We start from the raw sequence: 17,163 nt of genomic DNA, 5'->3' as shown, positions 1-17,163 counted from the left end.
GTCTTCTTCTTTTTCACTCCCCCTAGCCAATACAACACAGTATTTTTGATTAGTAAGATAAGAGATCTAGCAGTTTTATAAGAACTATCATTAAAACAACAGTCATTCCTATGTTTCCATAAAATCCAACAAACATCACTTAAAACTAATAGGAAACCAGCTTGGTCATATTTGGATAATGTGAATGAGAATTGAAATATATCTTGCCAATCCCTCCAGGTATGCATATACTGTTGACTCTTACCAAGCCAGAACCATACTTGTTGAGCTACCTGACATTGAAAAAAATAAGTGATCCCTGTTTTCATGTTCTAGACAGAATTGACACTGTTGGTTCCCTACCCACCCTTTTTTAACTAGTGTGTCTTTAGTGAGGATTTTTTGGTGCATAACTAGCCACATGAAAATCTTGATTTTGTGTGGTATTGGTACAGTCCACCAGATGAGAGGGTGGGGAGGTAGTATTCCCCTGTTATTAAGAAAAACATAAGTGGATTTAGTAGTAAACTCCCCTGTATGATCCCATCTCCAAGTAAGTTTGTCAAAGTCTGAAGAAAAGGATACAGTGCTAATAATTTCAAGCATTTCAGACCAATCTGTTTGTGTAATCCCTTGAAGAGTTCTCCTAAACTGAATTATGCTACCTTGTGAGAGTATAACCTCAGGTACCAGGATTTTCTGATTAGAGCAGAGTTGGTAGAGTTGAGGAAACTGAGAAGAGAGAGAACAATTTTGGTACCAGATATCCTCCCAGAATAGAACATCAGATTGACATCCTGGGACATAACTCACACTGGTTTGGCCTAATGAACTGACCTTGGTAAGAGCTGTCCAAAAAGAGGATTTAAAAGCTACAGGTCCTGTACAATATTTCAAGAGGATAAGAGTTTTCCAAGAACTATGGAACTCAGGATTTTTCAGCTTCCACCACCATTTTAACAAGAGAGCAATATTCATATCTCTGAGGTGAAGAACACCCAGTCCCCCAAATTGTTTAGCAAGGCAGACAATAGACCACTTCATGAGTACATATTTTTTCCTAGAGGGATCACTTCCTTGCCACAGGAACTGTCTCCTAACCTTATCTATTTTATTCATAATGGTAACTGGGATTTTATATACAGAAAGAGTATACAAAGGAATAGATGATAAAACTGCATTGATTAAAGTCAATTTACCTCTTAAGGATAACATACTGTCTTTCCAACTAGGTAGTCTGTGATTAATTTTGTCTACTAGGAATTGCCAATCTAACAAGGTGAGTTTTTTATTACTTAAAGGGAGTCCTAGATATGTAAAGGGAAATGTACCCCATTGACATCTAAAAAGACTATTGAGATGTACTAGTTTCTACATGTATAGGATACATAAAGGTTTTATCAAAATTAACTCTAATTCCAGAAATTCCTTCAAAGGCCATCATAGCCCACCAGGCTGATTCTACATTATGTTCAGTGGCCTCTAAGAAGAGGATGGTATCATCAGCATAATGGCAGTTGGTAACAGCTTGATTGTTTAGACAAGGGGGGCCTAATCCTAGCAAAACATTATGTTGTCTCCCTTTAGAAAATTTTTTACTTAAGGTATCTGATGCCAAGATATACAAAAATGGGGAGAGAGGATCCCCTTGTCTAACTCCCCTCTTACAATAAAAGTATTCGGTGTGTTCTCCATTGATTGTAAGACAAGACTGTGAGCTGTACAACCAATGTTGAATCCATTGAATCCATTTACTGCCAAAGTTTCTACTAGCTAAAACTTCCAAGATGTAGTCCCAGTGAATTTTGTCATATGCTTTCTCAAAATCCACTTTGACAACAACCCCTGGTTGTTTGAGAGTTTGACAGGAATGCAGAAGTTCATGACTAAGGATAACATTATCTAAAATGTATCTATTCTTAATGAAAGCCGATTGACTTTCATCGATAATCCTAGACATAACAGGTTCTAATCGAGTAGTCAATAGTTTAGAAAGTAACTTAAAACTACAATTAACTAAACTAATAGGTCTATATTTTTTAATGACATTGACATTGTTCTCCTTAGGGATGAGACAGATACATGATTTGTTAATTCTATGTAATTCTAACTGATTTTCAAAGAAGTAATGAGACAATAACATCAAATCTGCTTTGACCGTATTCCAGAAAAATTGATAAAATTTAAAGGTAAACCCATCAGGGCCAGGGGCTCCATTTGGTTCACAGGCAAAAAGGGCTTGTTTGAGTTCTATCTCAGTAAATGGTCTTTCTAAAGACCATTGTTCAAACTCAGTCAATTTATCCTGGGCATCCCAAAAATCAGGTGTTAGATGGCCAAATTTAACTCCTTCAGAACCCAAGAGATCTTTATAATACTGAACTATATGTGTTTTAATAGTAGGGAGATCAGAAGTTAACTGTCCATCAATTTCTAGGGAATTGATTCTATTATTTTTGGATATGTGAGTAGCAATGGTGTGAAAAAATTTGGTATTAGCATCCCCTGCTTCCAACCATTTTTGTTTGGATTTAAGTTTCCACTTTTCTTCCTCATGACTGTAGATTTCCTCAAGTTTATTTTTATAGGTAATCCATGATTCAGCCTCTAACTCAGTAAGAGGCCTATCTTCTTGAGTAAGTTCTAAGTCATGAAGAAGTGTCTGTAGGTTGGTCTTTTCCTTTTTTTGGATTCCATAGAAGTTTCTAGCCCAACCCCTAATGCGTTTTCTAAGGTGCTTTAATTTCCTATTCCAAGATTTAGCTATATTAGGTAATTGTAAAGGAACCTCAGACCACCATTTATCTAGCAGTGTAATGAATTCCTCTTGTTCTAGCCATAAAGGATCAAATCTAAATTCAGGGGGTAGCTGGTGGACATTATGATTAGTGTGGAAGATAAGAGGGCAGTGATCTGAAGAATTAGTACTAAGATCCGTATTTAAACTATGTGGATATGTGAGGTCCCAATCGACAGAGCTAAAGATCCTATCTAAAAGTGCAAAATTCCTACCATTATTCCAAGTGTATTTTCTATTGTGCAATTTGTGTTCTACTAACATGTGATCTTGTATAAATGAATTGAATTGATGGCTAAGGGAATAGTCAAAATGGGGACCAGATTTATCAGTGTGTTTCCGTATGGCATTAAAGTCCCCACAAAGTAACCATAAGTGATTTGTGTCATCTTTCACACTGTTTAATTCATCCCAAAAAGCTTGTTTGTGAGATCGAAGGACTGGTCCATATACAATGGTCATTTGCCAGACCATATTATCTAATTTATTTTCTATGAATAAATTCAAGCAAAATCTATGTAACGAATGATTATTAGCTGTAACTTTATTACTGTCTGCTCCAAATAAAATCCCTCCAGATCTACCAATAGACGGCACCCATAACCATATATCCAACCTAGTAGAAATACTCTTTAATGTCCTATTAGTAAAATGCTCTTTCTTAGTTTCCTGAATTGCAACAATATCTATTTTGTGCTCTACTATCATATCTCTAAGACGTTGACGTTTACTGCTAGAATTTAAGCCCCTACAATTCCAGTTAAGTATATTCATTTAATAACTACATTATGCTCTGAGTCTACTAATTGCTGTAAGTCTAAATGTGCTAACTGTTGATCTTTACGGGGTTGACTAAGAATATTCTTAATGATTAACTCAAAATTAGCTCTATCCATTCGTTGAATACTATCTATGATGAGTTTACTGTCATCTAGAGTATTACCTAAACTAATCTGATATACTCTAAAAAGCTATACTATTTGATCTACCGTTAACCTAGAGTAAGGAAAGCTATTAAGTAACGAGATACCTGTTCGGCTACTACCAGAGGCCTGTTTCCTCTTCTGTGCTTTGCTGAGGATGGGGTCATTGTCTCCTTTCACAGTGAAACGGAGGCTCCGTCTAGGATTGTTGTCTTAGACTTCAGGTGTGTCAGCAGTAGGAGCAGGATCTGGTTCATGGTGCTCATCAGAATCGGAAAGGTGGATAGGAGAATCAGAAGCCCCACCAGCCTGTGAGGCACTTCTGAGTCTGGACTTAATGCCAGAAGTAGCACCGGCGCTGTGATGTTTGCCAGAACTAGTGCCAGATAAGGCCACCTTGGTTTTAGTGCCAGATTGAGATGTGCGGGGCTTCTTGAACTGGGTTTTTGTCTTAAGAGAGATCTGGTTGGGAGCTGGGTGTTTTTTGGGCTTACGGCCCCAGGTATATTTCTTTCTATGGTATGGTGGGAATTTCTTCAACCGCTCTTCCCAGGTCATCTGAGGTTTGGCTGGAACACTGGCAGCCTTAGGAGGAGGGATAAGTTTAAGCCTCACAGCTCTAGCTATAATAGATTCATCGTCTTCATTGTCTGGGTCCTGAGAGGCGGGGTGAGGTGTGTGGGGTCGATGAGAGGGATCCTGTCGGGAGGTATCAGTAGCTACTGGTGATGTTGGAGAGATAGGAGAGCTTAGGTTAGGAGGTGGGGAGACTGTCACAGTAGCAGTGGTATTATTGGGGATGGCTTCAGGGGGGGAGGAAACCATGGGTGGGGTAGATTGCATGACTGGTACAGGATCAGGGACAACCATGGGTGGGGTAGATTGCATGACTGGTACAGGATCAGGGGCTGGTACAGGATCAGGGACTTGTGGGAGGATGGTGGGAGGGGGGAAAATAGTAGAAGGAGGAGAATGGACACCAGATCCAGATGGGGCATCAGGGCCAGTGGTGTTACTAGTCCCAGGAATATTACCAGCACTCAGAAATTGAAGAAAAGTCAGCCATGCCTCTTCAGACTCAAGAGGACTTTTACCCTTGTCTAGAGCTTGCACCATGCGGATACTACCTCCTCCTGGTGGAGGGGGAGGAGGAGGGGGATTGTTTGCCAGTGGTTGATTGCCAGGCTGGAGAGGGTTACCATTTGCATCTCGGCGTTCACTTTCCCCAAATTCTGTACCATTTGGGTAAGGTCTACCCCTTTTGCAACTAGCCCAGGCATTGAGAGGTTCAGTGAGGTCTGTTTCTACTTCTATGTCAATGATGTACTTAGACATGGCACCAGAAGGATCACAGTATTGTACCGTATGAGTTTTTGGTAACAGCTTGAGATCACAGACTGCCAATTTCAGCCTCACAAAACGAACATCATATCCACTTCGTGTAGCACTATCAATTTCTTGCACATACGCACCAAAAGGGTTCAACACCCGATCATACTCTGAGAATTCATCGAGCATAATGGGAAAATTATAGATCCGTACCCAGATGTTCTGTAACGGCATACCTTCGCCGAAACTCTTATCCCATGCGATGATCGGGAACTGGACATCATCAAGCTGGAGATAACCGCGAGTAGCAACAGAATCCAACCAGGTCGGGTTGGGAGCTTTGATAAGGTACTTGTACTCATCAAAGATAGATGCCACCCAGAGATGGTTGCGGAACTTGCTCTGAAGCACCCGCTCCACTGTATCCGGTCCCCAGGCGGCAATGTCGTCAAGGATGAAGCTCATCATGAGATTCGCCTCGATCGCCAGAGATCTAGGTGTTGCTTCAAGCATAACGAGAGGTGGTGTGGTCGACATTGCGGACAGGTTAGGTAATCACGGTCGAGGAACCACGATCGATCTAGGGTTTCTCTCTGGGAGTGGATCTGTAACAGAAGTGTCGATTGGAGTGTTGCGAAGTGATCTCAGTGTATGTGAGATAAGACGACACTCCGATGCGCGATGGCCGACTTTATTACAAGCAAAACACAGTTGTTTATTGCGACATTGTTTGGCCAGGTGTCCACGATCGCCACATTTCATACAGACGGGATGGTTAGGTGTAGATTTCGCACGGATCTCCGCAATTTTCTTACGAACTAGCTCTGGTTTTGATACGATTCGAGCCTTCGGATAGGCAGATGATACAGGGGGTTTGCTTACAAGAATTTGTTGATATGAACTACGCGGGCCTGGGCCTAGTATGGATTGGTTCGCCATTAATGGCGTTTGTGTTGCTTGTAAGAATTTGTTTCTCATCAGGCCCAATCTGCGAATACAGGCTTCCGTCATGGTTCCTAGATTAACAAGAAGGCCTGAATTTGTCGGATTTAAACGAGAAAATGCCACTTTTTAACGATACTAAAATTTATTGCTCTATTTTTTCCTTTTTTTCCTTGTTTTTTCTCTTTTTTTTTTCTTTTTTTTTCTCTTTTTTTTTTCTATCACAGAAGAAAATCGCCTCAATTCAATCAAGACACCCGAGTTAAAGGACTCAGGAATTTCAAAATCTCCCTCCTCTTCTTTTACATGCCTTTGTCTTTGGTTCATAGCCTGTTGGGCTTTGTTTATTTTACAATAATCTGAAAGTAAACAAGTGGGCATGTGGCATGGGCATGTTTATTTTCCAATAATTAGGATTCTTAAAAAATTTAAATAAATAACTTACGTTGGAAAAAATATTTTTATCATAGAACTAATGTAAAAAAAAATGCGTCTTTGGTATCTTCTGTGTTGTTTCATGCCAAGTTTTCTTTCATTTCGTGTCGTGTTCTACGTCGTGTTGTGATTAAAGTAATTTTCATGTCGTGTCGTGTATTGTTTCTTGAAACTAGTCAACGGTACGTAAATGGTCACAACACAGAATTTGCGATTTATTATACGTAACAGACACACATGTCGTGCTGTGTCGTAACCGTTTCATTCCATGCCGAGCATGAGCCGTAGTGTTGTTTTTCTCACTCTAGACACTGTTAGCTTTATGCATACATGAATTTAGAGATTTATTTACAATTAAGATGCTTGGAGAGTAAAAACAAATAGAAAAAACTCCCCAACTAATAGCTGAACATAAACAAAAAAAAAAATGAATTATTGCAAACTTCTTTTTTTTGCCATCTGTTTAATATTATAATGTAAGCTATGTACTTTTTCATCTTCCTCATGAAAGATAAAAAGTTGTTAGAAAAGTATGATTTTAGAAGAAAAAAGGTGGAACGCATGCTTCCGCACAGAATGAGATGTAAAAAAACCCACACAAATTTCTCTTGAATGCATTTCACATGGCATCGCGGCACTGAACTGGGCAGCTTCTGCTGCCCTCACAAGTCTCACGTGTTGCGACTGCTGCTGCTGGATTGCATCTTAAATGGGATGTGTCCTGTGCCAATAAATTTAGTCTTTTTTCTGTTAAATAAAAGTTTGTTCAATATATAGAACAATATATAGAATTTATATCACCTATATCTAACATAATATTTATGTTTATATTCGAACTGTCCAATTAAAATCCTCACAAATATTAAAAAGATTCCATACATTTCACCTAACACTATGTTTGGATGGAGAGTAGAGAAAGGAAGGAGAGGTGAAAAATAAAAGGGAATTAAATAGAATAGAAATTAAGGAAGATTAACATATTTAACATGTTTGTGTTTGAATGATTAATGAGGAAAGATAAATTTAACTTTTTTTTTGTCTTATTCTTGCTTGATTGATTAAAACTTATAGAAGGTTAATGAGAAATTCTGTAACTGTTGTAGATTTGTGACAACAAACTTATATGAGAATTATATAGGTAAATATAGAGTTGGCATTTGTGTTATTTTTTCTAAAAATATTTCTAACAAAATTTGTTTCCATCCGTTACACCCCATATTGGGAGAGAAAATGATTCTATTAAACCTTTCACCGATTCTATCAACCAAACTCAATTTGATGGAAAGTTTTATTTTATTTTCATTCCCTCCCTTTCTCTACACTCCATCCAAACAAGGTCTAAGAGTTTTTATTGAAATTAGGGATACTTCGGCTGGTTTTATTAATTATTTTGTGATTTTATTTAGTTCTTTAAATAAGGAGTTAAATATATTATAAGAATATATATATGAGAAAAAATGAATGCAGTAAGATCTGAAATATAGAAATTAGTTAGTATTATTAAAAAAATGATAGAATAGGGAATAAAAAAACTTTACAAAAAGAATTATCTGTTGTTTTGCCGATATTTCAACTAATATGAAAAAGACAAAATATATACATACCATACTACCCTAAATCAATCAATAAATGATTTTCGTCACATAATTGCAATGTTTTCTAATATATAGGATATCTGACTGATTTTGCAGTTTTTTCTTAAAATAATATTTTTAAATGAGGACATGTAATAAATAGAATTGTCCAGCAAGTTATGAAAATTGTTCAACCAGAATCCAAGATAAAGTACATTTTTTACAATACTAAATTATTTAGAAATTATACTTATTGGTAAAGAAAATATAAAAAAAAATTGTGTTGAATGAAATATACTTTGGTTGAAAGCAAGATACGATCTTGAGAAATGAAGCCGGACGGTACTTTTGTAAGATTATAAATATCACCAATTAAATAAATATAACTTAGCTTTGTGGCAAACAAAACCTTTACCAATAAAAAATGAATGTAGCATACAACATAAAATAATATAGAAAAAAAAGATCACATGCCTTCGCACATGTTAGGATCATGCATCAGGGCACATAGGTTTTTGTCTGTTTTATTCCAGATAATTTGCACATACTTTAATTAAATAACACTTCAAATTAAATATATATTAAAGCACATACTTTGCTTGTTAAATTCAAATCAACTTGCATTCATGAATTAAGTCTGATGGGGTGGCATCAAATTTCACTAATTGTTAATTGGTAAATCGGATTATTGGGTACAGACATAATAATTACTGTTTTTGGATGGTCCAAAATTTTTAGATCAAGTGATTTTCTAAATATCTAATTTTTTTTCAAAAAATGTAAAATTTGATCTCCAAACACATATTAATATGGAGAACAAAATGAACAGTTCAGATAGACCATTAGGATTTTGAAAACTCGAATATTGAGCTGTAGCATGGACCAACCCGTGATATGCATAGTACCATAGACTCACTCAAAGAAAAATATCCTTAATTACCTTTGTATGTGCATGTGATATGTTTGCATCACCACAACCAACAAATTGTCCCAAAACTATAAATTTTTTTTTTTTATAAGGATCAGAACCACAAGTATTTAATACAAAAATGCAGTTTACAGGTGCCCAAGTGCCAATCATAGGCCTATATATAAAGATCAATGCATAGCTGCTCATACAAAGAAATTGACCTAGCAACTTATATTGGAAAAAAAAAATGGTGGGGAAAATGGTTGAGAGAGAAAAATCAAAGCCAAGAGAGATTTTAAAGCTACAATGCATGAAGGAGAAAGAAAGCAAATTCAAGAGGATCATTTTTGCTGTTGAGGCTGATTCTACCACCTCTGCAATTTTTATTTTGGCTTGTATTTTTTGTTCTCCTTCAAATTGATTATAAGTATATATTTAGCTATAATTTTTAGAAGCCAATTCAAATTGATTATTTTTTGTTCTCCTTCAACTTAATGAAGGGATGTAGAATTGATTTATTTTTGAACTAATTTTTTTGGTTGTAATACCTAATTTTATGAAATATCTCTTGTGTAAAAAATCGAGTTGATGTCTAATGGACGAGTCAAATATAAGATATTGGAGGAAATTGAATGAATCCAAATTTTTTCAAATTCACATCTATTGAACTTCCACCAATTCTCACATATGAATCCCATAAATGTCCGATAACTGTTTTGTATACATATCAACACTTGCAGCACAACTACCTTAAAATTAAGAAGGCTTTTGAATGAGCAAGTGAAGGTAAGATATTGGAGAAAACCAAACCAGCAGCAACTCAAAAAATAGAGAAATGTGTTGGTTTGATTTCCTGCAATTCTCACATTCAATACCTCATAAACCCATATATAATATAATTTAATATTTTTTTTCTTGTAAGATTAAAACTGAATATGAGATGTTGGAGAAAACTGAACTCATTTAATTCACCAATTATTTGAAGTAAAAAGTTCAATTCCTTCCAACTCTCATTTTCAGAACTAACAATTGATTCATGCTGAAATTAGAATTGTGGGGTAATTTTATAGAAACAAAATATGAGAAAAAAGAAAAGGCAAAGGCATGTATAGTATGATTTCTCGTTTTCTGATTCCATGTCATGGATATGGCATGAGGTTTTACCAAGTGACCAGCAATATATTTATTTTTCTTTTCAATGATAGTCTTCAATGCCCTTTATTTTTCTTTTCTTTTCAAAGATAGTCTTCAATGGCCTGCTGTTACTTGTGCTGTAACTTGTAACGTCCCTTTTTTTGGCAAATCACAACAGAATATTGTGTGTGTGTAAGAGAGAGAGAAAAAAAAAACATTGAGAAATTCTTCTATGCTTGTCTCACTATGTGTGTTTATTGAGACAGAGTTCGGATCCTCTAAAGTAATCCAAATTTGAGTTTGGTTCCAAATTAGCTGGTTAGTTTCGGCATGAATATTAAAAAAGGCTCTGTTTCAGCTTAGACCGAATTAGTCCGGGTTCTAATCAAACGATATAAATTCAAATTCATAAATTGAGTTACTTACAGGAGATCCATACCTTCTGGTTAGAAGACGAAAATATTTTAATAGCTAGCTCATGAGATATTAATATTTGTGCAAATTGTATATTTTCCCAAAAGATATGGAGAATCCAAGCTTTGGACAACCTCTGCAATGGCGCGATTCCTATCTCTCTACGGAGAGACATGTTTAATTCATTCTATCAAAAAAAAAATTAAAAGATACTCTAGTGTTATGTTGTAGGAATACGGGTACGGGTATCGTATCAGATACGACACGAATACGGCAATACAGTAATTTTCAAAAATCTAGGATATGATACGCCTATTATATATATATATATTATTTTTCTATTTTAATTATGATATTTAGATTAATATTAAATTTAACTAAACTTTTACAAACACTTACTCAAGTATGAATTAAATATCACACTTACTATAATGTAACATAAAATATAGTCTATTATAGTGGGGAAGCATTTTGGCTCTTAACAAGATAGCTTGGGTTCGAATCATGCATAGATCAAAAAATAGTCCAATTATTACATGTTGGCGGGGTGTATTGGACCAGGTGCAGGAGAAAAATTAATTATATATGCTGAAAGCTTGGCACCAGGACCAATCTGTGGAGATTAAAAAATTTTTTGAAGTGTCCCGACCGTGTCCAACCATATCGGCGCATAGACCGTATCAAGAGAGTAAGGACACGCCAGCTGGTGGCGTATCTGATACGTATCGTGTCCGTGTCGGAGGAGTGTCGGTGTCGGATACGTGTCAGACACAGGCACGGTGACCTTCAAGGAGTAGCTCTAGTGTAATAAGAGGCTCTTTAATAATAAAAAAATAATTTAATGGGGATTGTTTTGGATATCAGCACTTTGGTGTCAACAAGATAAATTGATGGTATACAATATACCATTAATTTGATACATACACAAATATTGACATTATATGTCCTTAACAACCACATAATATTAATATTATTATTAATACTCAAGATGAATTCCATAGATCATCAACTTCAATTTGTCTCTTTTGATCTTTCTCATCTCAGCAGCTTCACTCGATTTGGAGAACCTCCGCAATGACGCGATTACCATCTCTCTACTGTGAGACGTGTAATTCGTTCTATCGAAAAAAATTTAAACATATTGGAGTGTATGGGGTTCTTTAATTTAAAAGGAAAAGAAAATAGGAGGATCCACTTGATGGAATTAAGACCAGTGAGGATGGTTTTGGATATATCTATCAAAACCATAACACATGCTTCATGAAAATAGATATCAATCCCAGAGAAGTTTCCTCAAAAAAAAAAAAATGTAAGTATCAGTCGGCTCAAGATTTTTCCCATGTCAAACTAAATTAGAGATCTCCAGAAGTAATTTTTTTTATTTTAAAAGAGAGTAAGAAACAATTTTGTCTCAACAAGATAAATTAATGGTATATAATATACCATTAATTTGATACATACACAAATATAGACATTATATGTCCTTAACAACCACATAATATTAATATTAATGATGATCTAGATGAATTCCATAGCTCATGAACTTCAATTTGTCTCTTTTGATCTTTCTTATCTCAGCAGCTTCACTCGAGCCCCATTCAACTCCTTGACAACTTGTTCCATCCCAATGCGCTCTTTTGGAGACAACATGGAGCACAAGAGGCCACATCGAATCACTGAAACCAAGCAATCATGAACATCCTTTGTTACATTTGCACTATCTTCTCCAACATTGACTGGGAACAGTTTATGGTCGATAATCTCAGTAACACGATCGGAAAAAGCCATCTCAACATACATGTGGAGGTTCAATCCGTCTCTGAATCTTTCATCGGTGGGGCTTATGCCAGTAAACATCTCAAGCACTAGAATGCCATAGCTGTATGCATCTCCTTCAACCGATGCCTGACCTCCCATACCATATTCTATAAAAATGACAAATTACAATCATACCCTTCTACAAATTATTCTCAAAGATCAGTAACATTGTGTTGTTTTTTTCTTCTCAATTCAAACATACGAGCCTTTTTTTCATTATGTATGTTGCCAATGTTAATTAGATGCACTGATTTTAATTTGGCCTTCTCAAAGCTTGTGTTAACTTTCTATACATATCAATTTGACAGCCAGGAGCTAACTAGGTTGGTACCATCTATTAAGATAATTAAAAGAACATATGAGACAATACAGAATATGTGGAAGCTATTCTTTTCGAAAACTATAAATAATAAAGTTAAAAATAAATAATAAACACAGCCACTATAATGTAAGCTGGTCCGTAACTATATTTTTTTATTTATATCTAAAAAAAATATATAAATTTAAAAAACTAACCAAACGTTGCGTGAATTTCGAAAACTACTCAAACCGGAAAAAAAATTTCCTGTTTCAACACCAATTTCTGGAAAAAAAAATTCCGGTAAGTGGATATTAAAACCGGAATAATTTTTTCCGGTTTTAGGATTTTTTTTAGAAAAAAAAAATATTCCAAAAATTTGTTTGTTAGGAAATTTTATTTTTCGGATTTTTTTTTCATTTTTTAGTTTTTATAATTTATTTATTTTTTGGCTTTGATCATTTAAAAATATTTAATATATTTTTTGAAAAATAGATGGAATACTATATAATTTGATTTATTCGAAAGACTGCTACAAATAATCTGGATCAACATTTTAAAAATAGATGGAATACTATATAATTTGATTTATTCGAAAGACTGCTACAAATAATCCGGATCAACATTTTAAAAATAGATGGAATACTATATAATTTGATTTATTTTACATGTGCATAGATAAAATGTGCTTGCATATCAAATTTTATATATTTTTTTAATTTTTTTACTATTTATTAAGTATTTAACAAAATCGCTATATTCAGACCATTGAATTTTTGTAACCATCTTAATAAATAGTAAAAAAATTTAGAAAAATATAAAATTTGATCTGCAAGCACATTTTAAAATATCCATCATGTTGAACGGTTTGGATCGACTGTTTGGATTTTAAAAGCTTTGAAAATACCGATCGTTGAATGCCTACCGATACATATATATACATATATTATATTATATATATATATATATATACATATATTGAGATGGGCTACGGTGAGTTGCGAAGTAAAGCGACTATTTTACTTCGCGCTCATATTTTGCGATTTTAAAGTTCAAAATATTGACCCGAACCGTTCATCTTGTTCTCCATATTGAAATGTGCTTGGAGACCAAATTTTACATTTTTTTGAATTTTTTTACTATTTATTAAGCAATTTTGAATGTTGCTAATCTGATGGTCCAGAAAATTTTACTGTTTTTTACTGTTCACAGCAAAACAGCAATTTTCAAAAATGCTTAATAAATAGTAAAAAAATTCCAAAAAATATAAAATTTGGTCTCCAAGCACATTTCAATATGGATTAAATATCTAACGGTTCGGATCGGTCGTTTGGACTTTCAAAATAAAAATACAGCGTGAAGTAGAAACACGTTTTACTTCGCAACTCACCGTAGCCCATCTCTACATATATCTCCATTCTATTATTAAGCACGTTGGGTGTCCGATCCACCAATGGCTACGATTGAAAGATGAAATTTCGGATTTGATCTCAGCCCTCCAATTACATAATTTGTCTTCTTTTGATTAAATGCATCTATTTTATGTATAAAAGTCTAAATTTTGTTAAAAGCATACTCACCACATGTGCTGCCACACGATATGTTACAATTAAAATTGAACAAATTCTAAAATTTAGCGATATATTTATTTATTTCCTTATTTCTTTGTTTCTATATTTATCCTCTTCAATTAAGAAGACTCCACCTTCCATTTTCTTATTTATTTGTTTCCTTACTTCTTCCTCGTTTCTATACGGATCATAATGGAAATCATTTTTTTTATTTCCTTATTTCTCTTTCTTTGTTTCTATACATATTGGTGTGGGCAATTTAAACTAAAAAAAAAGAATCCGAAAAAAAATATTTCCTAAAAAAAACATTTTCGGAAAAAAAATTTCTAAAAAAGAAAAAAATCCTAAAACCGGAAAAAATTATTCCGGTTTTAATATCCATTTACCGGAAATTTTTTTTTCCGGAAATTGGTGTTGAAACCGGAAAAAAAAATTTCGGTTTGGGTAATTTTCAAAATGCACGCGACGTTTGGTTAGTTTTTTAAATTTATATTTTTTTTGGATATAAATAAAAAAATCGGACTTATACCTATATAAATACTAAAACACAGAATTAATTTATCATAAGAAGCTTGTACCTGGGGGAATATAACCAATGGAACCTCTAAGTCCAGCTGTACTTCCTGTCAACAGAGAAGACATAGAATCAGGTTGAACCAGAAATCTGGCTAGCCCGAAATCACCCACATGTGCAGTCATGTCATCATCTAAAAGAACATTGCTAGGTTTAAGGTCACAGTGTACGATTGGAGCGGGCCCATGGTTATGAAGATAATCCAAGGCTGTCGCAACATCGATTGCTATATTCAGCCTCTGGATAAGGCTGAGACTCCTAAATGGCCTATTTGTACACATGTCGGGATGCAACCATGTTTCTAAGCTGCCATTAGGCATGAACTCAAAAATCAAAGTTTTAAAATCATTACCATGGTGGTCAGTGCTAGAGCATGAACTTAAAACTTTGATAAGGTTTCTGTGTCGAACTTTTCTTAATACCTCACATTCAGACAAGAAACTTTTTGAAGCACCACGTTGATTCAGATTTAGTACCTTCACAGCAACAGTTGTCACGTTCTCAAAATTCATCAGAGCTTTGTAAACAGCTCCAAAGGTACCTCTTCCAATTAGATTCTCTGATGAAAAGTGATCAGTATCCCTGAGAATGTCATTGTATGACACTTTTTGATACTCTGAATTTTTGGCCACAAATGGTAAGGGATTATTCTGAGATCCCTTTTTCCAATAAAAACGGGCTATGAAAAACATGATTATACACATGCATATAACACCACCTATGCAACAAATTATTACAATGATAATTTGGGAAAAGTGCTTCTTCTTTTGATTATCGAAAATGCATTTGGGTAAATGCATTTCAGGTACCCCGCCACAAAGTTTGGGATTTCCTCTTATGTCTACTGCACTAGAATTCTTGAAAACCCCATCTTTCGGCAATTTACCCTCAAAATTGTTGAAAGAAATATTCAAATGCTGAAGTTTCATATGACCAACAAATTCAGGTACTGGACCAGATAAAGTATTGTTGGAGATATCAAGATCTTGCAAACCTATCATGTTACTGAAAGAGAAGGGAATAGACCCATTGAATTGGTTTCCTTCAAGATGAAGTACTTGAAGTACCTGGCACCCTTCAATTGTGCTAGGTATTTGACCAGATAATTTGTTGTTTGATAGGTAAACTTTTTCTACATTGTTTAAATGACCAATTTCTGGTGGCAGTGATCCATTCAAATAATTATTTGACAAGTCGAGGATTATGGAAAGTGAATGAAGATTGAAGAGTTTCTTTGGGATTGAGCCTATCAATTTATTATTTGAAAGATACAAGGTACTTAGTACTTGCATATTGCTTAATTCTTTTGGTATACTCCCAGTGAATGCATTGTTATTGAGATAGAGTGCATTCATCTTGGAGAGATTACCTAAAGTTGATGGGATTTCACCTGATAACATGGTTCCCTCTAGGGCTAACAATCCCAAATTCCAAAGATTGCCGATTTCTTTTGGGATAGTGCCTTCAATAAATGTTTGACCTAGTTCTAACGTAGAAAGGTTGGTTAGTTTTCCTACCTCTGCAGGAATATTTCCTGAAATTGGATTCTTGTCAAGTCGTAAATATTTAAGACTAGTAGAAAGATTCGCTATGGAACGAGGGAGCATGCCGTGAAGTTGATTGTCTCCAAGAGCTAATAATCGTAGAAATGTGCAATTGATTAAAGAATCAAAGAATCTCCAATCACCACCAGTTGCTTTAATTTGATTTGATTGAATGTTAAGCCAAGAAAGGTTTTGTAAGGTTCCTATACTATCCGGTATTGTGCCTCTGAAACTGTTTGATTGTAATTCAATCCAAATCAAGGATGAACAATTGGATATGGATATTGGAATCTGACCATTAAGTTGATTTTCGTACAACTGTAGATGTTGTAGGCTCTGAAATGCATCACAAAAGTTTGACGGAAGATTTCCATCAAGCTGGTTTCTATTCAATCTCAAGTCAACCATTGCTGAGAGGTTGTAAATGGTATGTGGTATCTTGCCTGACAAATAGTTTTGAGCGAGGGAAAGGTTCTTGAGAGCCTTTAGTTGGCCGAGCGAAGGAGGGATGAAACCATCTAATTTATTTTCATCAAGATAAAGAGTTGATAGATGCGTAAGGTTGCCTAAGGTGCTTGGGATAGATTCTGTAAGATTATTTGTCTGTAGAGATAATTCTTTGAGCTGTTCTAGGAAACCAAACTGTGGAGGGATGCTTCCTTGGAGATTATTGGAACCCATGAAAATATATTCTAAGTTGGAACAATTACCAAGAGTTGATGGAATGTTTCCATCAAGGTTATTCATACCCAAATTGAGAATTTGCAATCTACTCAAATGACCAAGCTCTTCTGGAATGTTTCCATCAAGGTTATTCATATCCAACCTGAGAATTTGCAATCTACTCAAATGACCAATCTCTGCTGGTATATTGCAATCTAAATTATTTTCAAAAAGATAAAGCTCTGATAGATGCGTAAG

The 17,163-nt window shown here is 34.9% G+C and overlaps 1 protein-coding gene across 3 annotated transcripts in view; it reads right to left on the bottom strand.

Annotated features, from left to right (window-relative positions):
* The window catches only part of LOC144561089 (putative LRR receptor-like serine/threonine-protein kinase At3g47570), a 41,413-nt gene that overhangs the window by 23,138 nt on the left and 1,112 nt on the right, over window positions 1–17,163 (bottom strand). Inside the window, exons 2-3 of one of the 3 annotated variants that reach the window (XM_078310318.1) lie at window positions 14,703–16,178; window positions 11,852–12,362 (exon numbers count right to left, since the gene is read on the bottom strand). In XM_078310318.1, coding sequence (XP_078166444.1) covers window positions 12,007–12,362; window positions 14,703–16,178 — 1,832 coding nt within the window. In that variant the 3' untranslated portion in view covers window positions 11,852–12,006. Of the gene's footprint in view, window positions 1–11,851; window positions 12,363–14,702; window positions 16,939–17,163 lie in introns of those variants that run through there. The other 2 variants (XM_078310306.1, XM_078310315.1) reach the window with 2 other exon arrangements.

This window comes from Carex rostrata, chromosome 1 (assembly GCF_964058835.1).
Source record: "Carex rostrata chromosome 1, lpCarRost1.2, whole genome shotgun sequence".
NCBI classification, from domain to species: domain Eukaryota; kingdom Viridiplantae; phylum Streptophyta; class Magnoliopsida; order Poales; family Cyperaceae; genus Carex; species Carex rostrata.
The sequence above is the reverse complement of the archived record's forward strand: the minus strand, read 5'-3'. Positions and strand labels throughout refer to the sequence as shown.